The sequence below is a fragment of the Felis catus genome, chromosome B4 (genome assembly GCF_018350175.1).
Source record: "Felis catus isolate Fca126 chromosome B4, F.catus_Fca126_mat1.0, whole genome shotgun sequence".
Taxonomy (NCBI): Eukaryota; Metazoa; Chordata; class Mammalia; order Carnivora; family Felidae; genus Felis; species Felis catus.
Window position 1 is genome coordinate 95158788 of NC_058374.1, and position 25455 is coordinate 95184242.

The 25455-nt window shown below is 38.8% G+C and overlaps 1 protein-coding gene across 4 annotated transcripts in view; it reads right to left on the bottom strand.

Moving 5' to 3' along the window:
* PTPRB (protein tyrosine phosphatase receptor type B) overlaps positions 1-25455 on the bottom strand; it is a 118471-nt gene that overhangs the window by 57933 nt on the left and 35083 nt on the right. For all 4 annotated transcript variants that reach the window (XM_006933890.4, XM_003989041.5, XM_019835220.3 and 1 more), the window contains 7 exons: positions 17002-17277; positions 15904-16161; positions 13490-13753; positions 11447-11716; positions 9110-9370; positions 4342-4608; positions 30-293 (listed from right to left, as the gene is read on the bottom strand). In XM_006933890.4, coding sequence (XP_006933952.2) covers positions 30-293; positions 4342-4608; positions 9110-9370; positions 11447-11716; positions 13490-13753; positions 15904-16161; positions 17002-17277 — 1860 coding nt within the window. The remainder of the gene's footprint in view (positions 1-29; positions 294-4341; positions 4609-9109; positions 9371-11446; positions 11717-13489; positions 13754-15903; positions 16162-17001; positions 17278-25455) is intronic.

A 25455-nucleotide genomic window follows, 5' to 3' on the forward strand; every position in this document is an offset into this window, starting at 1 on the left:
AACCTGGATCTCCGTATATATAGCCTTACCTGTTCGCTCCTGGCTGAAGGAATGGTTTTCATACTTGCCACTCCTTGTAGTTATGGTCACATTGTAGAGGCGGCCTGGAGTAAGGGAGCTGAAGGAACATTCGCTGACAGACTTGGCAATGATGAGGGACTGAATTACCCTGCTGCCATGAGAGAGGGTCACCACATAGTTATCTACATCTCCGGGAGCCGGCAGCCAGGAGATGCTCAGGTAGTCGTTCCGACCAGAATTGTTCACCGTCACTCCACTCACACTGGATGGGACTGGGGTTTAAAAAGTGGGGGAGAAAATTTAAAAAGCAAGCACAGTCAAAAGTCTGGAGTCATCTACGACGGCCAGCAAAATACAGTGTGGACTCAGGAGATCTCAACTGATTACCTAAGAGGTCAAAGATGTGTGGGCATTTCACTTTAGCTTCTGGAAGCTGAGTGTTCTTATATCAGCAAGGCTAGCCCAAATAAAAATGCAAGGAGGTCTTTTGGGTGCCTTATAAATATATGGATGCCGCTACTGTATTTTTATGGTGTTGTTTGTAAGGTATTTTAAGTGGAGGCATTTTTAGGTGAATATGTCAGGAGGTTCCCTCTGTAGGAAAAGGAAAAAACATTAAAAATCCAAACTGCTGAATCCAATCAGCTCAAACCAAACCCATCAATAAGCAAAGATGTTTGAAGGGAAAGGTGAAGGTGGCCATAACTTTTCTAAAGAGCTTAGACTTTGGGATAGTTTTGATTTTCTTGTGATGAAATTATTTATTCCTGGGGAGTCTAATAACTAACACGACCAAAGGGGTTGCATCTTCCCTTTATAAAGCATTTCCTGCCCTCTAGTGGCAAGAAATAAACCTAAACGCGCATCCTGAAAGCAACAAATCAGGAGGTTGACCCACCTGTGGGCAGAAAAGCTATTGTGGTGATAACGGCCATCATCATTTGCTTATTTTAATTGGGGTTAGTGCTGCAAACATTTATTGAGGACCTACTATTTGCCACATACACAAAAATGGGAAAGATGTGGATGCCTTCAAGGAGCTTCTTGGCTAGACACAGTATGCAAATTAATCATTGTGATATCGAGTGGTAATTGTACATGTATCAGAAATAAGTGTACAGTAAATAGTATTGCCAGTAGTGAATATCAGAATAAAATCCTGTAGTGTATACAAACTGCACTACTGTTTTCATCATTGGTTCACTACTTTAGCTAAACATTTTCGTATAATTGTCACTACCAGTACATCATGGACAATGGACAGGGTCCAGCTAAATGACCTCTGAGAATCCTTCTAATCTAATGTGCTCTGACTTTGTGACTTAAGCCCCAAAATTGTCTTTACACGTGCAAGCACTTGCCCATCACCAAAAATTATACATAGCACCATTATCGAACAACTTTGCTAATGCTGTTCCATGTATATGAACATTTCCTGTACATAAAGTTGAACTTTTTAGCCACATTTATATACTGATGTCTTCCTCCCTCCCTCCCTCCCTCCCTTCCTTCATCCCTCCTTCCTTCCCCTCTTTCTTAACCTTAATGTAACAATCTGTACATCCCCTGGTTGCTCTCAAAAGAATTATGCTTGTTTTTTAAAACTGCTAGAAATATTTGCAAGTACTGGGATTTTATTAGAAAAGATATAATTATCAGATGTCTTGCCAAAAATATAAATTCATGTTTATGAAAAACAGATATGAAATTTGTTTTTCCTTTAGAAAAAGCATTTTCTCAGGTTAGAATTAGATTTGTTAAGCATATCCGATATCTTGCATTTTAAATATTGTTTTTAAGATTTTTTTTAAGTTTATTTAGTTATTTTGAGAGACAGCAAGTGTGAGCAGGAGAGGGACAGAAAGAGAGGGAGAGAAAGAATCAGAAGCAGGCTGCATGCAGTGTCAGCACAGAGCCCAACGTGGGGCTCGATCTCACGAACTGTGAGATCGTGACTTGAGCTGAAATCAACGGTCTGCCACTTAACTAAGCCACTCAGGCACCCCTGAATTTTAAATATTTTGCCACCTTGTCTAGGCTGAAGGCTTATTTATGTGTTTCAGCTCTGTGGAAATATAAGTGAAAGAGAAAACCTTTCAAAACCTTTCAATTATTTCAGCACTGACAGATCTTTCAGCAATTTGAGTAGATGGTAATGACTATCCAGGCTTTAGCCACTGAATTTTTTATAATCTACTGTATACAAAATTTACTAATCTAGGAAAATTTCAAAATCTCTAGTCATTGTGTTTCTATAGTGGTATCCCATATTCCCCCTTTCCCATGATAATGTCTGCACTCTTAATGTGTTTGAATAAAATAATTCATGCTTATATTTATTCACATTTTGCCCTTTCCTCAAAACATTGTGATCATTCTTCACAGAATTTTTTTGTCTTGGTTTTGCATACTTCTGTTAAATACAGTGGGTCAAATACTGATATCTCTGCTACAATTGAAATTTAGGCATAAAAACAACTATAGGCCTCACTTATTCCAAGTGGTATAAGGCACCAAACTGTTTTAGTATATCACAGTAAGTCAGAAAGCCCTTAAGGTATTTTAAAATGGGAATTAACTTATGTGGCAGAATCTGACTAGTTGTGCTTCTCTTTCCTCTTGGACACAGAACTAGAAGATATGTCCCGGCCTTCCCCGCATGACATGTAGCCATATAGTTGTGTTCCCACCAGTGGAATGTGGGGGGAAGTGACATATCTACTTCCAGGTCCGATCATCTTCCCCTGCCTGGAACCTCTATTCTCTGGAGAAATGGACAGAGTTCTGAGGACCTAGAGGAAGGAAGAGCCACAGATGGTAGGAGCCTGGGTCCCTGAACTACTGCTTGGGAAAGAACCAACCAATAGAGCTATCTAATCAGGAACCCCCACATTGCACAGTTGTGTAAGCAGGAAATAAGTCAGTCTGATCTGACTAACATGACTGCAACTCACTGGGAAATGGGTGCAGCCTCTCCTCAACCCTTACCTCAGCTTTCTTAATTCTCCTTCCCTCCTCCAGTAGGGGTAAATTGGCGTATATTACTAGGGATGGATTATAAAATGGAGGTTTTGAGACATAAGTTAATTGCAGAGCTACAACCAGACTCTAGGCCTCCTGATTCCCAAGCTAAGTTTTTCAGTCCCCTACCCCCAATTATGCTACATCAATGGTTGGCGCCAAGAAGTACTGAAAGAGGAGAAAGAAGGTATCAGGAAGAAGGACGTGGGTAGTAACAACATCAGCTACCACAGAAGGAGAAAATGAGAAAAACGGTATGTATCAGTGAATTTCTTCCAAAACGAGGAAATACCTTTTCAATGACTTAGTTGCTTTTCTGGGAGAGTTAATGAAGTTAATGTTCTTTGGGTTCATTAAGTAGATGAGATTCATGATTTTTAGAAAAGGGACCTATCGATGATGCCTACAGCTGATACTCAGATGTAGGCATCAGAGATCTAGAAGAAGCAGCCTGAAATCCAACTTATGATCATAAAAAATTAAGTAGGTAAAGTCACTGACCTGATTCTGAGTTCATTAGTAATTATCAAAGCTTCTACTGAATGCATTTAATTTTTTTTCTTTCTAAGAAATGGGAACATAAGTTGTATATTGTCTATTTATATTCTTTCTTGGTATTGTGCAGAAAATTGTATCTCCTTCTTTGGTGCCAACCCTGTCTGACGCACATGACCACATAGCTCTTTGCCCTATTTGACTGTGATCTCTTCAAGGTCAGGGAACATTGTTTAGTATTAATAGTATTAATATAGTATTAAGCACTTGTTTACTGCTGCTTATGAAAATATATGTGATTTGGGAATTTTATTAACTCAACTTTGAACCACAGACATTAGAGATCATTTCCTTTCTATGGCTTGAAAGAATATGAAAGGGAGTGGAATTTATTTTTTTAAAAGAAGTCTCATTACTTGTCTTCATCTTAACTGGGCCACGAACATTAAGGAAATCATCAACTGAATGTGGGGATAAGCCTCGGCATGAAATGACTATTATGTTGCCGCAAAGGTTTTTATGACACATTTATGGGAGATTTTAGAAAATTCAGAATTCATTCTCATTTACCCTCACCCACCCTGCAAATTCCATTCCTAGAAGAGTAACATGAGTTACTAAGAGTAACTCCTAAGAGTTCTAAGAGTTACTAAGGAGTTGTAAGAGTTACTCCTAGAAGAGTAACCACCTTCTGGATGGTTGGTATTGAAACTTGGCTTTTGGGAGAGTCAAAAATGGATCTGTTTTCAGGATGTTTAAAAAAATCCTAGAATATACTCTTGAGTTGCCATGGGGTCCTCTTACCTGTCCTTCCCTCCACCACCACTTGTCGGGATGAGATTCCTCCGCTTACTGTTGTTACAACCACAGAGTAGAGACTGCCTGATTTGAGGGAGTGGAAGCTGTATCTGCTGGTCTCACTGGAAACACTTTCGTTTTTGATGACCACGTTTTCATGGATCAGTAAGACTTGGTAGAACTCTATGTCTCCCAGTGCCTGGGTCCAGTTAGTAAACAGACTGCTGGTTGTCCCTTGGTTGGCCACATACAAGCCAGTCACTTGGGCAGGCACTAAAGCACAGTAGAGAAGAAGAAGAAGAAAAAAAAAGCAAAACAGATGACATTTAATCACCCTAAGGAAGTGTAACAAAGTGAGTCAAAAATGGAGACAGTCTTGAAGATGCTAAAAATATATCTACATTTTTTTTTGCTATAGACTCTCAGCTCTATTTCCTGTGGCATATGGCAAACTACTCCCATACAGAAGCTGTTTATATGGAAAATCAAAATTACCTCAGATCCAAGGATGAGATGAAGCATACCTATTAAGTAGTTCTGATTTTACATGTTCAGTAATGAAAGAATTTTATTTTTGAATATTGCTTACTTTATGTGATTTCATCTGTCCTTACCTCATGAGAACTGAGTGCTACATTGGCTACCTGAGCTGATGGTTGTTATGGGGTGGTAGTGGGAAATCCCTTCAACCTGATGATTAGGTTGTAGTTTAAAACTGGTTAATTCCTTACTGGAGCATTCTCAAGAGGACAATTATTACTATACGTGAAAATGCTACAATAGTGTAAATTACATTATCTTATAATAATGGTAATTAACAATGATAACCATAACTAGTAGTGGGAACTATTAGTTCCTGCTTTGTGCCAGTTATGGACTCTATAGTTTTTAGAAATCATATTATTTGATACTCATTCGAAACTCTACATTTGATTTCATTTGATTCTCTTTACTGATGAGGAAACCAAAGACAATTAAATATAAGTAACTTAGCCTATTATCACAGTGCTGATGAATAGTCATCCTGGAATCCAAAGCCTGATCTATCTAACCTGTGAGCCTGTGCCCTTCTCCTATTAACAACTATTGTGATTTCTAACCTACCCATTAAAAAAATCTCTTACACAGATCTTGAAGCTGACTCTTGATCAACGTATTTGATTTTCTTTCTGCCTCTTCCCTGAATTTTGGTAATCAAAAGGATTGGAATCGTGGCACAACCCTTCTTAGAATTTGTTAACTCTTGGATTAAGATACAAATATATTCATTAAAAAATATTATTGTAGTTGGGTCGGAAGATTCAATTCTCATTTTAAATTTCATATGGAAAGCAAAGAACTAATATGCCAAATAATTTTGAAAAAGAAGAACAAAGTTGGAGGAGTAACATCGTCTGATTTCAAGACTTACTAGAAAGCTTCAGTAATGAAGACAGTGTGATACTGGCAAAAAGACAGAAACATAGATCAATGCAACAGAATTGAGAGTCCAGAAATAGACCAACACATATATAGTCAATTGATTTTTTTACAGAGATGTGAGGGCAATTCAGTGGAGGAAGAAGGGTCTTTTCAACAAATAGGACTGGAATTATTAGATGTCCACATGCAGAGACAAAAACTTTGGCCCAGATCTCACACACATATAAAAATAAACTCAGGATGGATTATGCACTTCAATTAAAAATGTAAAACTATAAAAACTCTAGGTGAAAATCTTTGTGACCCTGTACAAGGCAAGGATTTTTTAACATGACACCAAAAGTATGGTCCATGAAATAAAAAAACTGATAAATTGGATACCAAAATTAAAAACTTACATTCTGTAAAATACACTAATACATTAATGAAAAGACAAGCCACAGACTGAGAGAAACCACTTCAATACACATTTATGACAAAAGGACTAATATCTGAATATATAAAGAATTCTCAAAATTAAGTGATAAAAAAAACAACCCCATCAAAAAATGGACAAATATTTGAAAACATGTTCTTCCCCAAAGAAGATACATGAATGGTAAATAGGCATATGGAAAGATGCTCAAAACCATTAGGCATTAGAGAAAGGCAAGTTAAAACTGCATGATATACCTCTACACACTTATTGGAATGGCTAAAAAAACCCCAAAAAACCAAAAAAACACAAAACTTGCAAAACCAAGTGCTATTGAGATCATGGAAGAACTGGAAAGCTCACATATTGTTGGTGGGGATGTAAAATTTTACAACTGTTTTGGAAAACAGTTTGGTAGTTTCTTCCAAAGTTAAACAATACACTTACCATAGGGTCCAGTAATGTGAATGTTGAGAATGATGGAAATGATCTTAAGATTCACAAAATGCCTTGGACTTCCAATTCTGGCAATATAGTGGGCTACGCACTGTGAAAATCCCCCCCAGTAAATACAACTATGTGTGTGGGATAAAATATAAATATATAAATGTATGAGTGCATTGTCAAGAATGTAAGGAACTCTCAGAGACCTAAAAGTGATAGAAAGGTAATTGGTTCACCGAAGCATACTTTCATTTTGGTGGCATTTTTCAAACATAAATTGAAGCTTTGATTTACAGATTTGCAAGATCTATAGGATAGGAGGTAAAGTGTAGGACTTTTCCAAACTGGGGAATCTCACAGGTGACCCTGCATAACACTGGGTCCTGAAAGGTTACATTCTAAGTGTAAGTGAAATAAATATTCCCTCTCTGCTCTCAGCCTCCTTGGCACTGGATGGAGAAGAAAACCATTTCTGCTGAGCATTCATAACCTCAAGATGGTTTCAGTGAGTTTGCAACCCAGATTCATTAATACCAGGTGCTTGAAAAACCTCAAGTTGAAAATTCAAATTAAGATAGGTCTGGGTTGATAGCCACCCGTGCACCTCAAAGGATCAAATGAAAAGAAAATTCTTTCTAAAACCCATCTTCAAACAAGGCCTCAAAGAATTCTCACAAGGTTTCCAAGGTGTATGAGTTTAAGGACTCACAAACACTTAAGGAAGTAAAGCACCATGAGCAAAAGGCAGCAAACCCAAAAAGACAACAGGATTGAACCCCTTAAGATTTCACCTATTATAATTATCAGACATAGAAGAAAGTAAAATAAAAATGGTTTATTTACTTAAAACAACAAATGTGGATAATGGAAATATGACAAAAGAGCAAACGAGCACAAAAAAGATACGGAAAGAGAACTAAAGAGAATATTTCAAAGTGAAGAACATACCAACTAAAATTTAAAATTCAGTGGATAAAGTTGAAAAAGATGAGACAGAACTAAAGAAAAAATTCATGAACTAAAAACAAAGGGCTGAGGAAATTATCCAGATTATAGCCAAGAGGGCAAGTATATGGAAAACATGAAAATATATATATATACATATACATGTGCATATGTATATATATTCTAGAATACCAGAGGGAGAACAGAGGCAGTATCAGAGAGTTAATGGCTGAGAATTTCCAGGCATGAGGAAAGATACTAACCTACAAGTACACAAATTATAATGATCTCAAGCAAGATACACAAATAGTAGTCTGTATCTAGGTTATTACTGTAAACAACAAAACACCAAAGGCAAAGAGTAAATCTTACAAGCAGTCATAGTAAATAGATTACCCAGAGAGAGAGAGAAAAAAAAAAATTAGACTGACACCTGACTTTTCAACAGCAAGGATAAATGCCAGAAAGACTACAATAATATCTTCAATATGCTGAGAGAAACTAGCTTTCAACACACAATTGCAACCTAGGGAAAATATCTTCAAGATTGAGAGCTATGTTAAGACATATGCAGAAAAACAAAAGTTTGGAGAGTTAGTCCCTAAAACTATAACTAAGGACATGTGAAGAACGTTTTCCAAAATGAAGGAAAGTAAGCCCAGACAGAACTTGTGACATACAGGAAGGAAAGATGAGAAGGTAAGTGGTAATTGTTTAGAAGCAGGCTCCAGGCTCCGAGCTGTCAACACAGAGCCCGACATGGGGCTCAAACCCACAAACAGCGAGATCATGACCTGAGCTGAAGTCGGACGCTTAACTGACTCAACCACCCAGACACCCCTTCGTGTTCCTTTCTAACACCAATTCCTTTACTTGTGCTCTAAATCCCAGTATCTCTTGCTTATTCAAATAATAAATGCAGCAATTCTTCCTCCTTCCTTACATCATCACCACTCCTTTCTCTTCTAGAACATTTCTGTCTACATAAAGCATGGTATCTCTTCTATTCTTGAAAAAAAAAATCCTTCTTTCAAACATACTTCCTCTTTCTGATGCTGCCCTATTTCTCTGCCTCTCCTTTGCAGCAAAACTCCTTGGAAGAGTTGTTTTCTGTTCTGTTTCAATTTCAAAATAAACCCGGGGCGCCTGGGTGGCTTAGTCGGTTGAGTGTCCGGCTTCGGCTCAGGTCATGATCTCGCGGTCTGTGAGTTCGAGCCCCGCGTCGGGCTCTGTGCTGACAGCTCAGAGCCTGGAGCCTGCTTCGGATTCTGTGTCTCCCTCTCTCTCTGTCCCTCCCCCGCTCATGCTCTGTCTCTCATTGTCTGTCAAAAATAAATAAACATTAAGAAAAATGTAAAGAAATAAACAAACAAAATAAACCCAAAGTAAAACAAACGAACACTAAGAGTTGAAATTAATATAATAAAAAACAAACAATAGAAAAAATGCATAAAACAATGGCCAGTACATAATAGGCACTTAATGAACACTTGTAAACTGCATGTTAAACAATTTAGCACACAGTAAAACTTTTATAGAGAATATTACCTGTTCTTCCTTTAGTCGAAGATGAATTTTTTAAGTCTCCACTAATACTGGTGACTGTAGCTATGTATTTTCGTCCAGGCACCAGGTCAGTAAAAGTGAATTCTTTGGCATCTTTGGGGAGTGACTTGTGGATGAGTAAGAGGTCTCTGTCAGCTAGTGAAATGATGTATTTCTCCCATTCTGCTATGGGCGTCTGCCACATGACACCCAGTGAGGTTTCGTTGGCGTGTTTGACACGAAGCTGGAGGACAGCCAGGGGCGCTGAGGAAAAGGCAATGGAGACTGTGTCAATGTTTTGATTCTGAAACACTAGAAGGAGGGGTGCCTGGTGGCTCAGTCAGTTGAGCGTTGGACTTTAGCTCAGGTCACGATCTCACAGTTTGTGGGTTTGAGCCCTGCATCAGGCTTTGCACTGGGAGCCTTATTTGGATTCTCTGTCTCCCTCTCCCTCAGCCCCTCCCTCACTAATGCTCACTCTCTGTCTCTCAAAAATAAACATTAAAAGAAGAAGAAGAAGAAGAAGAAGAAGAAGAAGAAGAAGAAGAAGGAGGAGGAGAGGAGGAAGAAGAAAAGAAACACTAGAGTATTTCCTAGAGAGCTGTTCCCTTCCAACTATAGGAGTGTTCCAGTTCAGCATTTCTTTTCTGAATGTGTATGAGCTCTCAGGGAAAGAAGAAAAAAAAAAAGCTAATCCTTGTTCTTGTTGTTGTTGTTTAAGATTTTATTTTTAAGTAATCTCTACACCCAATGTGGGGTCAAACTCACAACCCTGAGATTAAGAATTGCATGCTTTTCCCACTGAGCCAGGAGGCACTCCAAACTTTGTTTATATAACGTATCCAGAAAGGAGGATTCAAAAGAATACTATTGGAAGGTGCTTTTCTGGATCATTTATTTTTGACCACATATTACCTTGAGTATTTATTTCTTCACATGAACCCTATGATACAAAAATATTTAATTCAATCTTGTCATCCACAAACCCACAGAGAAAGGTCCGTGTTTGAGTATTTAGGTGAAGTTAGGAGTATTTTTTATTCCGTTAGGTCGGAAAGACAAAGTGCTTCTTCCCTTCATTTCTGAGAAGGGGCCATTGATGTACCCATGAAAGCAAGAGTAATAATAGTACCTGATTAAGGGCTCCCATTATCCAAAGAATTGAAATTGTTTCTATTTCTTTAAAAAGTTTTATTATTACAATTTCTAGGATACATCGTTAAGAATCAAGTACTGGTCCCACAAAACAACAGGGAAACAAAATTATGGAAGAACCATATTGATTTTTACATCAAAGAAATTTTCTATAATTCCATTCTAATTGAGTCCCTAAATCTGTATCTTCCTTCTTTAATACACTGAAATGAATTGGGTTGTTACAGCAAAGCCTACTTTGACTTACCTTATTCACCCAGAGGTACAGTTTAAGAAAATTTTCCTGATAATTATGACAGTATGCTGAGAGGCCTTATTGTTTCACAGTATTCCAAGTTATTTTAGGTGAATGAGGTACAATATCGGAGAGGACATAGACACTTGTTCTGTGAAATGCTAAAAGTAGCTTGGTTTAAGCTTATATAGGTCTTTGATCATTATTTAAGGGATATTAATATCTAGAAAATGAAGATATTACTGGAAGACCCCGCTGGCAAGCTAAGGAGGTGTCTTGGTCCTTTTCTTTGACATTCTTCCAAGAAGAACATTGAATCAATGCAGTTATTTACTTATCATCAGGCAAGACTAAGAGAGAAGATATTCAAATTTCATATCAAGTATGGACATTCCATATCATAGGAATGTTAAGCTTGGAAGGGCAATTCTCTTATTTGAAAGTTGAGGAAACACACTCAGAGGGGTTGTGACTTGCCCAAGGTGTTACAGTATAGTGGTGACAGTCAGAATACCAAAACCCATGTCTCGGGATTTTCATTCTCCTCTACCCTAAAATCCAAATATATCCCTCTTCACGTTAATAACCTTTCCTTGATACATGAAATTAGTCAACATTAGGTCAAGGCAAATTAGGTCAAGTAGAAAAATTGTCAGCTGTCCTCTTTTGTGGGAAGGATTCTCAGATTGTTTTCTTCCATTCTTTTGGTGTTTAAAATGGCTTTCTTTTTATAGAATAATGGACTTCCTACTGGAAGCGATTTTTAATGTTCTAATTTGACAAAATTAAACATTACCAAACCTAATTCAGTCTATAATAAGTCTATAATATCTCAAATTTAGGGAACACGGGGAGGCGGAGGAGGGATGATATTGACCACTATCTGTGTTACTTGGGAGAGGGACCAAGTTAAGGTTCCAACAGTCATTACCACGTTGGTATTTCCTTACCTGTCCTGCCATAGCAACGCTTAGAATTCTTCAGATTTCCACTCTCAACAGTGACTTCTACCTCATACTGTCTTCCTGGTATGAGCCCCAAGTCATCTATGACATAGTGTGTTTCCTCCTTTCCCACCGTGATGTTGAGCAGCACCACAGAATCATTGAAGAGCAGGATACGATACTGCTCCCAGTCTCCAGCAGGGGGCGACCAGCTCACTAGTAGGGACCTTATCGAACCATTGCTGTTTGCTTCCAGGTTCCCAACTTGCTCTGGAACTAAACGGTGAAATGATGTCAAAAAGGAGATTCTAAAAACCAAAAGTAAGGATACTCATTCACTTTTCATGGGAAAAAGTAGATAAGAGACCTGATTGCTGCAATTCAAAATATTTCTATCCCCTTCTAATGTTTGTGGATTGCAAGCGAGTATTCTTTCCTAATTTTGGAGGCATTTGACACTCAAGAAATGAACGCTAAAATCATCTTAGTAATATACCAGTAATGCAATTTTCTGTTACACTGTTAATAACCTAGATATAGGAGCGCTGTGTTTTCTTGATTGCACGCCAGCCCTAGGGACAATATTGATGTTGCTTCTAATGATGTTGACATTGATGGATGTGGTTGGTGTCTTTTGGTAGAGACACTGCATGTTGTGGTCATGAAACATTCTTTTCCAAAAACAAGATTAATCTTCTTGCAATATAGCTCTGGTCTAATTATTCCTTTGCCTAAAAACATGTAAGGTCTCTCCATTAATTACAGAATAAAACACCAAGTCCTGGATGTGGCATTCATAGCTTTCCAAGATCAGACCCCATAACCTCTGACCACTCCCTGGAGCCACCCCCCCTGCTTCCCCACTCTCCCAAATGCTGGCCTCCAATTGCATGTTCTGGAGACCTGTTAGTATCCTGGGCTCTTCTGCCTTCCTGCCTTTGCTTATGTTATTCCTTCAACCTCGAATGCCCTTTCCTCTTTTCCCTCTTCACATTTTTTAGGTCCCAGTTAAAAACCATTTCCTCTGAGAAGTCTTTACTGCTCTTCTGAACAGAATTTTGTTCTCTTGTTTTTCTGACCATAAGGCTCTTAGTTGGAATCTCTAACAGCACAGAGAACAGACTCTTGACTTAAACACTCCGGTTGAAATTCTAACCCCACCATTTACTGTCTGGACCCCACCAATTCATCTGTCTGAATTATCTGTAAAATGATAGTAACAGAACCTCTCTCATGGTTTTGTAGGGAGAACTTGAAATAACGGTGTAAAGTGTTTAGTTAGTGACTGATGCATGGAAATATCAATGCAATTACTCTTATTAAAATGTACTCTTTTATTTGTGTGTGTGTGTGTATTCTATATTTGTCTGATCAGAATGAAACTTCCTTAAAAGCAAGGGTTGGCAAAGTAAATATTTCAGGATTTGCAGGCCGCGTATGGTCTCTGTCTCATATTTGTCTTTCTTTTTCCTTTAGAAAAAAAACTTTTAAATATGTAAAAACCACTCTTAGCTTGGGGCTAAGCCAAGACCTACCTATACAAGTATAGGTCACAGGCCATATTTGGCCAAAGGGTGTAGTTTGCTGAACCCTGACATTTTAACAACTTCCCAAACTCACTGCACAGAAATTTACACATAGGAGGCACTGGATAAATGTTTGGTTGCATAAGTTAGTAAAATAATTTATGGAAAACATGATTAAGTGCTAACTGGCCCTCACTATAAGAGTTAATCAGAAACGTCTTATTCATTAGTATCAATGCTAATGCATCTACGCTACTTAAGTGCTGTGACATGAAATAGCACAGGGCAGAGCCAGTTAGGCACATCATTCAGGAACTATTCCAAACACATTTGCTTAAATAACTCAGAGGAATGCAGTTAACCCTCTGCTTTCCTCCATATATGGGGCCCTGGCCTGTAGGCTCCCTCAGTCACGTAGACCATATTTCCCAAATCGTGAACTTATTTTGCCCTGATGAATGGATCTAAGATGGATCAGACAATGATTTGGACAACCAAGGAATATTCGGAGCCCTACACTCACCTGTTCTGCCCACTGCCATCTTCTGAGCAGACAATTCACCGGAGACACAGCTGATAGTAACTTGGTAAAGTCTTCCAGGGGTCAAGTCTTTGAATTGAGTTTCAGTAACCCGGGGTCCTAGTGTTCTGGATTCTTTGATAGTCCCTTTGTGAAACAGGGTAATGTTGTAGGAATCCACATTTCCAGAAGGTCTTTGCCACTTGACTTTTAGAGAGGTCAAAGTGCCATCATTTGTCACCTTCAGATTTGAGACTTCCATGGGGGCTAAATAAGAAAGGAAAAGACACTTTAACTCAGGATACTGGACCAGTCTTATGGCCAAATTTTGACCTGTACTTTAATCCCTGCAAGCCGCACTCCCTGCTCAGAAGAAAACAACAATTTCACTAGCAAAAATAATACTGCAAAATCAAAGAAAGGCTGTCTGGCTGTTGGAAAGAGCACAGATTGGAGTCAGGAGCCTGGATTCTGGCTCAGACGTGGCCATTAGTCAGCTGGGCAACGCTGGACAGCTCTGTGTATCTCACTGAGCCTAGGGATCTTCACTGGCAAATGATGTCTTGGAATGCTCAAAGAAGTCTGTCATCTGCCTAATTTCTTCCCATATTTATGTATTTAATAATAGCAAGTACATAATAAATAGATTGGTGAACTCATCAGCCATCACAAAATTTTGTGTGCTAAAAATATGCTATCTTTCATATAAAATCATGATAAAGTTAAAGCTCAAGAGTTGTGTCATTATTTCATCAAAGGAAAATGATTACAAAAGAGAAACACTTTGGTGAATACTTTTTCTACCTCTTGGCTATGTCATAATTTTGGGCTTCACTAATAAAACAAAAATGTTTCATTTTAAAAACGGGCACATCACACTGATTTTGCATAAGCCAGTGATAAGTATAATTTTCTCTTGATATACATTAATAACTCTTAAGATATATGGTACTTTTAAAAAAAGATTTTATTTAAAAAATTTTTTTAACGTTTATTTATTTTGAGAGAAAGAGACAGAGAGCAAGCAGGGGAGGGGCAGAGAGAGGGAGACAGAGAATCCCAAGCAGGCCATGCATGGTTGGCGCAGAGCCCGATGCTCGGTTTGAACTCATGAACCACGAGATCATGACCTGAGCCAAAATCAAGAGTCAGATAACTAACCGACTGAGCCACCTGGGCACACCTAAAGATTTTATTTTTAAGCAATCTCGTACCCAATGTGGGGCTCACCCTCACAACCCTGAGATCAAGAGTTACATGCTCCACCAACGGAGCCAGCCAAGGCTGGCCCAAGATATATGGTACATATTTGTTGGGAATGTTTATACATCTTTTGAGGTGTGATATGAAGGGTATGTAAATGTACAGGTGCCCTCAGATATCTTTCTCACCAATCTCTTGTAGTTCCAAGAACTCTCCCCATTAGAATAATTTCTAAGTCACTACATACTTAAAAGTTTCTCTTAAAAGTAGATAGTTTCTCAAGAGAGGGAATAACTTATCAAAAGAAGGAATTTATTAGACCCACCAGAAGCATTAGAATCCATTAGAATGTAAGCTCCAAAGGGCAAAGACTTTGGCCTTGTTAGACACTATTATATCCACAATGCCTAGCATATAGTTTACATTCGATAGATACTGAACAAATGAATGAATAGAATGAATGTGTACATGAAATATTCATTAAAACTTAGCACAGATTGGGGCACCTCGATGGCTCAGTTGGTTGAGTGTCTGACTTCGGCTCAGGTCACGGTCTCACAGTTTGTGAGTTTGAGTCCCATGTCGGGCTCTGTGTTGACAGCTCAGAGCCTGGAGCCTGCTTCGGATTCTGTGTCTCCCTCTCTCTCTGCCCCTCCCTGCTCTCACTCTGTCTCTATTTCTCTCAAAAATAAATAAAACATTTAAAAAATTAAAAAAAACCACTTAGCACAGATTAGTTTATCCGGCTATGTTAGGCTGTGAGTATAGCTCCTGTAGCCTTGGGTCTCAGGGCATGTTTTATTGGATACTGGGTTTAAGAAATGGCTGTTTCACAGGAGCAGGTCTTTGTATAGCACTGAGAAAGGTAATCTTGGCTCATTGTGAGTGATGTCACAGGGCAGAGGATGCTTATTTACGAGAAGGAAGTAGGAATCCTTACCAAAGAGATCAGAATACTAAAAAGACAAGCTAAGACTATATCAGCAGTTAACTCTGTACTTGGGAATGTTGCCGAGAGCTCATCTAAAATTTAGAATAAAAGGGAATCTCCCTTTCTCTGAGTAGAAAAGTGGATACATCTTAAGGGCCTTCTGCAACATAAGAATTTCAATTTGTCCCATATTGCCATTATTCAAATAATTTAATAATCCTTGGTTATTAAACATTTCCTTGATTTGAGCTTTATTCTTGTTCAGCTGGTTAGTGGAACTTACTCGTCCTGGCCAGTGCCCATCTGTAGTTTTGCAGCCCTGCAGCCTCAGTCACAATGGTCAGGTTATAGAGGTGGCCAGGTGTCAGTCCGTGGAAAGTATGAGAAGTAGCATGTCTGTCCACAACACTGCCATGAACTAGGGTCTCTTTATCCATGAGCGTCAGCTGGTATCTTTCCACATTCCCAGAGCCATGGGACCAGGAAATCAAGAGAGAATTGGTTTTGGCTGAAATACTGATATCTTTCACCGGAGATGGCACTAGGGACATAAAATGCATTGCCAAAGGGTCATTGATAATTTCCTTAGAGAAGACATAGACACATTTAATTCAAAATGACACATTTATGTATGCTTCTCTGTACATCTAATTTGTATAATAAGTAATGAAAACAGCACTCTTGAAATTTCACTGGAGCCTGGATTAATGCTCTTTTCAAAGTCCGCGCCTAAAGTCACATCATAGTTTACCCACTTAACAGGTATGAAGGTCATTTTTGCCAATGAACTACGATATGGCATAGCAGCAAAGGGAAACGAAAGGGAAGAACTATGCAAGACCAAAAACAGAAATACAGCAAGAAAGCAGGAGAGAAAACGAGAGGACAGGGCATGGTGAGAAGGATGGTACTTCATGGAAGGAGGTGGAGTGTGTCATTGACATCGGGACATGTGGGGGCAAGTAAAAACTCGTTCCGGGCATTGGAATATTTAGGAAACGTCATGACTTGATGTTCTGAAAAGAATATACAAAGGATGAAAACACTTAAAAAATAAGTTTTATTACAAACTGAGAACCTGAGGCAGAAAATGCTGTTGCCTAAGATTTGAGTTAGAAAGGCCATTAGGAAATGCCTACTTAAGTTTGGAGAAAATTCCAGTCCCAGAGAAGTTCCAGGACTTGTTCAGAATCAACCAGCAAGCTAGCAGTGCAGCCACATCTCCTTATTTTCAGTCTAGTCTACCCACTGTACTGCACAGCATTTGTCTGTCTGTCTGTCTGTCTACTTATCTACCTATCGTCTTTGGTCTGGGGGCGTTCTTACTTTTATCTCTTCAATTTACTGTATTAAATACTCGACTATCTATAAACGGTCTTACCTGTTGATCCATTGGTATAAACTGTAAGGGAACGTTTCTCTCCAGAAACAGCTGTGATGGCAATATTGTATTTATTACCAGCAGTGAGGTTAAAAAATGTATGTTCGTTCCAGGAAGTACTTTCTTGAATTTGGGTCTCCTGTATCTTGTGGCTATTGTCAAATAACTCCAACTCATAGCGGGTGACTTTTCCAGAAGAAGGAGTCCACCAAACATGCAGACTGGTTGAAGTAGTCTTCTCTTTATTGACTTCAAACTTAGCAGGAGGTAAAGGATCTGCAAGGCAAAAACCCGCAAAGATGACATGGCTTAAAGACTTGTGCAAATACATGTTAGTTTGCTGTAACACAGATTCATTTTCCTTAAAGACTCTGAGAATCTGCTGCCCATGAAACAAATTGGCATTTTGCTCCACTTTCACACTTACCATTTCATTTAAAAAAAGACACCCACTTAGCTACTAGTCAGATACACTTCTTTTTCTGAATAAAACTTCTTTGTTAAGAAAGTTCTGAGCTTAGAATTCCATGAAAGGTTCTATGCTCTTTGGCTTGCAAGTTTTGCACTCTCCACACACTGACAAACATCCAGGCTATGCCTGGAGAAATACCAAAAATCTTAATAGAAAATACAGACATTAGGAAATAATTTTGAAATTTGTACTGAACTTTTTTTGGTTTGTTTGTTCGTTTACAATGTCAGTACAAAGCCCGATGCAGGACTCGAACTCAGAAACCATGAGATGATGACCTGAGCTGAAATCAAGAGTCAGATACTTAACCAACTGAGCCACCCAGGTGCCCCTGAACATTTTATTTTTTAGGTTGTGGATTTTGGGGGTTAAGTATACATAACGTTAGTTTTTTTGTTTTTTTTTTAAAGGTTATATATTTAGATAAAGAGAGAGAGAGAGAGAGCACATGTGCAAGCAGGGGGAGGGCAGAGAGAGGGAGAGAGAGAATCCCAAGCAGGCTCTGCACTGGCAGCATGGAGCCCGCTGTGGGGCTCGACCTCACAAATCATGAGATCATGACCTGAGCCGAAACCAAGAGTCGGAAGCTTAACTGACTGAGCCTCCCAGGTGGCACAACTTTGGATTGTTTTTAAATATCAGAAAACCACAAACAATGACCTGATTATGAGCCTCGCTTAGGTTTGCTCATCAAAATGAATTCTCCCAACAGCTGGGATTCCTTACATTTTCTCAACTTGCATTCTAGGACATTTTGGAGCTGCTAAAGCCTCCAGAGAAGGTAGAGAGGGTTAGTCCTGCACCCAGCTGTTCACTTAGTTTCAACTCTCAAAACCATGGGTGAGTTTGAGGAGTCCCATATCCCATTTCCTGTGTATTGAATCTTCACTGTGGAACTTGAAGTAGGATGAGCCGCCTGTCCCTGCATCAGGAACTAAGTCAATAGTGTTTGGTGACCTGCCATTCTGTGATGCAGTGGGACCATCTGAGAAATAAGGCTCTCCCTACTCTGAATGCAGGGAATAGCAACATTGAGAGACATTTACATATGAGCAATTTTCAGAAATCCAACCTGGTTCTTGATCTAGAAAGTCAGATCAAGATATTGGAGGCTAAAACTCAAAGCCAGGTCAGATGTTTTAGGGGCATGGCTATAGAGATCTGAGTTCTTCCCTACACTTGGCAAATTACATTTTACTCATGAAAACTCTGAAACTTTACTCTGAAACTTCAGATCCTAGAATCTTCTTAGAACAGTATATGTTTTAAGAAGGTGTTTGCTTGTGACTAACATTAATACAAATAGGAACAAGGTGGTCTTAGTCTATATCAACAAGACATTTATGGCCAGCCAACTCAGAAGACTATCTATGGGTCACCTACAGACACCACACGTAAGCTAAATACAGCCTGTGGTCAATCTAATGTCTTTTCATGTGTGTGTTTTATGCTGTGATTTATAGGACTACATCGTACTGCAAAAAAAAAAAAAAAAAAAAAAAAAAACCCACAAGCCACCTAACATTTTATAATACAAGAACTAATAATAATATAAATGTCAGTTGACAAGGAAGCCAAGGCATCAGTAACCCAGAGAGCCCAAAGCACAAGTTGTGTGGTTTACACCCAAGCACAGCAGAGGTTCACCCAAAGGGTGTAGGCTCTGTAGTCTGGCAGCCTGGACCTGAATCAGGTTCTCCTGCATTGTAGCTGTGTACTTCAGGCAATTCCTTAACCTCCCGCGCCTCGCTGTTTCATCCGTGCAATGCTGATAATAATACTATCTTTTTGGCAAGATAGTTACGAAGATTTAAAATTTTTTTAAGTTTGTTTATTTATTTTGAGAGAGAGATAGTGTGACTGGGGAAGTGACAGAGAGAGGAAGAGAGAGAATCCCAGGCAGGTTCCATGCTGTCAGCACAGAGCCCAACATGGGGCCCAAACCCACTAAACCAGGAGATCATGACCTGAGCCGAAACCAGGAGTTGGACGCTTAACCGACTGAGCCACCCAGGTGCCCCTGTTTACGAAGATTAAATTGAGGGTTTTCTCTAGAGCACTCAGAACAGTGTCTGGTACATAGTAAGTATTCATTGTTAGCTGTTGTTACTATTTCTACAAACAGGAGATCTTGTCATGGAAGCAGGGAAATGCAGTGGCAGAGAATGTGGGCTTTGGAGTCCGATGGAACTTAGTTCAAATCCTCGGCTCCATCATGTATCAATCAGAAGATTTTTTACAAGTCACTTAATCCATCTAAATCTCTGCTTTCCCATCTGTCTGGGGATTATAATAATACCTACATTCTCGGATGTTTTGAGGTGTAAAGCAGGTTTTACCTGGCACAGAATGGGCACTCAATATAAACTTACACTTGACCATAAAAAAAGTTTCCTCTGAATCACTGATAAAATGGAGGCAGAAGTAGAATACAATTTTTTTTTTTTAAATTTATTTTTCAACGTTTATTTATTTTTGGGACAGAGAAAGACAGAGCATGAACGGGGGAGGGGCAGAGAGAGAGGGAGACACAGAATCGGAAACAGGCTCCAGGCTCCGAGCCATCAGCCCAGAGCCCGACGCGGGGCTCGAACTCACAGACCGCGAGATCGTGACCTGGCTGAAGTCGGACGCTTAACCGACTGCGCCACCCAGGCGCCCCAGAATACAATTTTTTAAAACTAAACTAACAGCCTTACTTGCCTTCTTCATATAAAAAACTTGATACAATCTTATCAGTTAATTCCCATGGCCTAACTTTCTCACCATTAAGATAAAATAAAAAAATTCCCAAGATGATTCTAGTTTATAGGTTCTTGGAGAAAAACTGTAGCTTTTTTTCGCCCCCCCTGGCAATATTATTTAAATTTCCTATCCTACATAATGGTCTGTAATTAAGGACATCTTAACAAAAAGAATGAACATAATTTCCGCTCACACAAAGTTTTCTGTTGCCTGGCAAGAATCAGGCACTTCACTACCAGGAGATTCTAGTTCCCAACGAAACTCAAGAACAACCTTGTCATAGTTGAGATGACACATTTTTGCTGAAGAGGCATTTTAAGGACAAGGATGCGAGGGACAGCTGCTTTCCAGCGATAGCTCAAAGGAGATCAATACTGTCATCTGTCTCCAAGCCAGATGAAGGTTAAAGACAATAATGGTGTGATCAGTATCATCTAAACCACATATAATCTGCAAAATATAAGCTATAGAAATGAATTTTAAGGTTGCGTGCCTAGAGGGTGAAGTTCAGAAATGCAGGCTTTATCTAATCTCTCTGAGCCAGAAAACAAAACAGTCAATCCTTTGTACATCCGCTAGAACAAAGGAACAATGAGACTGGGAAGTGCCTGGGCTGCGAGAACCTGCACTGGAAACAAACACTTAAAACCCCATTTATACCGCGATAAAGTCCTGTGCTGGCACTTGTCCACTATTGCCCCAGATGCTGCAGAAGTTAAATAGTTTTCAGACTGCTTTTCAATCTAAGCCCGAGAAAAACTCAGCTGTATTAAAAAGAATTGTTCTTCAATATTTTATTAGAAACAAATTAAGATACTTCCAAAGGGGTGTTAATTTCATATATGTATGCAAATGAATGTCACATATATACATATATATGAATGCAAGAGATTTCTAATGCTAGTTGAAAATTTAGTTATATGTATGCAATCTTTTGATCATGTGACAGTTTGTATGTAATTAGAAAACCCTACTTGACTTATGTAATTCATGCTGATGGCTACAGGTATCAGTGCACACATATGTACATTTATAGCCTTTCTGGTTTTTCCATGTATCACTCTCATATATACAGTAACTAGTTAAGTTTTATAAACTACAAGAACGGTCAAAAACCATAAATCAATAATTTCATCTTAATATATCACAATTTATCATTAGCTATAAATTTAAGATATCTTTGTTTGTACTTCTTAGTTGCAAACAGACCTGGAATATGGACAGCCAAATGTTCTGTGATACTCATCTGTTACATTTGAATGAATCTATCAGTAACAGGAAGCCTGATAATTTCTAAGTGGGCTTGATGTCAACCCAATTTTTCTGTTCTTAGAGGAAAAGATGAAGTTTAGCTAAATTTCTGAACCAAAATGAATTCTTTGTTTCCCTTTTTAAAAAATGGGACTTAAGAAGAAGGTTAAACTCATATAAAAAATGCAAGTAACAATACCTCCCTAAAAACTATTTTGTATGGCCACTACAACATTATTATCTGTTGATATAGGAATGTCCAGAGTGTTTAGAATTTGAAATGATAATATTTATTTTGGAAATAAATTCAACCTTAAAACAAGAATGCAGGCAATCCCAGGTTTAGTACCAAAAGCTTTTCTTGAAGTCACGATAGTATCACAGTGTATCTATGTAAGATCTGGTAATTTACAATGTGCTTTCTCAGTTGGAATAGGAAGTCAGAGATGTTAAGTGACTCATTTATATGATATAGGTAACAAGTAGTACAGCTGAGATTCTAACACCTGGCTGAAAGTTCCTTCTAGCTGTCCTAGGGTGGGCAATGTCTTGAATGCATATTCAGTAAAATAACAAAGCAATCAAACCAGATGTCTATGGAAAATAATAGGTAAACTTACAGAACTTCCATTTGGTGGCTTGAGTATTGTGGCCGAGATAAAATGAATAATAACACTAACCACACCTAAATCTAATTCTGTGGCTATAAAAGTTATACTGATTTTTTTGAAGAATAATTTTTCTTGATTGTTCCTTTTGTTTCCCTAACCTTACTGTTTTTACCTGGGATCTCGGTGGTTGTGTCTGAACTGCTCCCAGAGTTTTCTGGGTGCCTTCTTTATTTCCTGTCTTTCCTCTACGGTTGCCAAATAATCTCTCTGTCTATCTTCCCCATCACCACCCTCATCCATCTTATAGCACCAAGATCGTTTCAGGAGATGAAGTTTAAGTTTCTCCATAGGGACTCAGGGTCTCTGCCAATAGGATACCATTCCCCACCTCTCCACCTTATCATTTGCCACCCACTAACTCTAGGCCAAGAGATCTATCTTTTTAGTAGTTACAGGGTCCATTTCTGTATCTTCACAGAATTGGGACACTATTTAGTTAAAAGCAGGGTGGCCAGGAGACTGTAGAACTCTACAGAAAATGGAATGAACACCATCTATTCTTATTAAATAATTGGAATTTTCTCATAGAAGTCAAGGGTGGCACCAAAAGCCACAGAGCATCCCTTGGTGCGGGTTTTTGAAAATGAGCAGGAAAACAAAATGAGAAAGCAATTGCTCAGAATCTGTGGCTCATTACATACGGTTATAGAGAGGTAATTCTCTTCTACCTTGTGGTTGTTGCTGTATGACTACTGTCAGCTTCCCGGCTTATTTTAAGAGGATATACTGTCTTGCGACAGCACATCACAGTGACATGCATTTGACTTTGTCAACTTTACACACTAGACATGAAGTTCAAGTAGTAACAACTTTCCAAGTTTTAATAGCCCTGAAAGGGAAATCAGAGCAGTGTTCGCAGTGACTTACGTCGTCATCAACGGCAGTGCTGGGTGCCAAGGTACTGTGAGGGACATCGTATTTGGCCCTAGGTACGTTAGGTGGTAGATGCTCTTCTGAGAGTCTACAGTCTCTCAGGCACTCAAGACGTATGTGGAAAAGGTAAGCAAAAGGTAAATAATTAGGGAGGATGACTTTGACGTCAGACTACACTTGGGTCCAAATCCCATCACCGTCACTTACAACTGTGACTTTAAACAAAAAGTTGTTTAAACTCATTGATGCTCAGTTTCCCCATCTGTGAAAGAGAAAAACACCTCCTTTACAGAGTTGTAGGTGTGAAGAGGTAATGGAGGTAAATGTTAAGTGCAGCCCCGGCATGTGGCGAGCTCTCAGTAAATGGTAGTCGGTATTAATGTTGCTGCTTTTCTTGCTGTTAAGAGCGACACAGGCCAGGGGCGCGTGGGTGGCTCAGTCAGTTGGGTGTCTGACTCTTGATTTTGGCCCAGGTAATGATCTCATGGATCACGAGTTTGAGCCCTGCATTGGGCTCTAGGCTGGCAGTGTGGGGCCTGCTTGCGATTCTCTCTCTCCCTCTCTGCCCCTCTCCTGCTTGCACATGCTTTCTCTCTCTCTCTCTCTCTCTCTCTCTCAAAATAAATAAATAAATCAACTTTAAAGAACAATTAAAAGTAATAGTAATAATAATAATAATAATAATAATAATAATAAAGAGTAACACAGGACAGCAACAACACTAAGTGTGGAAATGGAGACTGATATCTAAGGGCTAAGGTCTCAGAGGTTGGCTTTATGAAGGAAATGAATATGAGCAAGTTGGGAAGGTCAAAGTAGGACTTAGAAATCAGAGAGAGGAAAGGGTGTTACAGAGTGAGAGAACAGGTTAAACTAAGGCACTCCTAGTGAGCACCAGAGAACCATGCCCCTGCTGACATGTGAGGGTGCCCTGACAAGTGATGGAGAGTTAACACTGCCATCCAATTGCTACCCTTCAGCAGCCCCACTCCAACCCTTCCATATTAACAAATGAGGCTTTCTCAATATTATCTAAAGTGCTATATAAATGCTGCATACAAAGAAGTCCCTTGGCCTTTCCTTCCAATCAGATTGCTGGCCAGAAGCCTCTCCTAGGTAGAAATTCATGAGCTATCACTTCATGCGTGCCTCCAAACCTGGACATGTAGCTAGTAAGGAATTGTTTTTAATGCTAGGTACCTAAATGATATTGTGGTTATGTTAAAAGGAATCCTTTCAGAAATGCATACTAAAAGATGTATAAATGGAATCAAATGATGACTTGGGTTGCATCAAAATGATATGGGGTGGGGGAGTGGGTGGAGCTATAGATGAAATAAGATTGGCTATCAGTTGGTAACTATTGAAGGTAGGTGATGAGTACATGGTAGTTAATTATATTACTCCATTTACTTTTTTACATGTTTGAGTTTTCCCATAAAAAAGGAAGAAAGCAAAACCAAAAACAAAAATTCCTGGAAATCTATATGTAAACCTACGCATGTTATATGTTTAGGGACATATATTCATCTTCATTTCTGTACGTTCATATACATTGAACGGGCTTGATTCCTTTTACAAAGTCAGAAAGGTGTCAATAGCCATTAACCCTCAGGGGTATTCCAGCAAACTGACGTCTGGAAAAGGAAGGTGAAAAAATGTTTCTTTGTTCTTCTCTTATTCTGTCTGACAAATGAGATTTTATGTCTTTCTAGCTAACCTGTAGAATGCCATGCCCACCAATAGACTAATGGAGGGACAAAGTCAGACTAACGGAGGAAGCTTCCTAAACACTCAAAGGAAGATTAAGTTCAGAGAACTAGGTTGGCTCATTCCATGTTCATAGCTCAGCTTGACCTTAGAATTCCTGAAATAAATAGACGGCCCATGGCTGATTGCTAAATATTGAAATCCATCACCAAAAGTTCCACACAATTAAAAAATCAATAGCTGTTTATAATTTCTTCACACTAAAATGCTTTTAATCACGATTCCATCCTTGTGTAGGCTAACTACACATAGATTTAAGGTATTTTGTCATGTATTTTTTCTTCCTTAAAAGTTGACTTGAAAAGTAGTAACAATATTATATGGTAATTTGAAAGAACTAATACCAACTTAAAAATCATATCCTTTCTGCAGAGTAGTGGAAAGAATTGGAATGGAGTCAGCAGATGAGTGTTCAAGTTCTGGGTCTATTATATACTAGCTGTGTGACTTTTAATTCTCATGAATATCCGTCTCACCCCCAACCTTAAAGTAATAATAGTAAACTTACTATGCACTTAGTATGTGACAAAACTATTCTAGAATTTATGTACGAACCAAATAAAACCTCAAAATGACCCTATGAAGTAGGTGTTATTTTTATTATCATCCCCATTTTATAAGTTAGGAAAAAGTCCTGGAGAGGTTAGTAACTTACTCTAGGCAACTTGACTA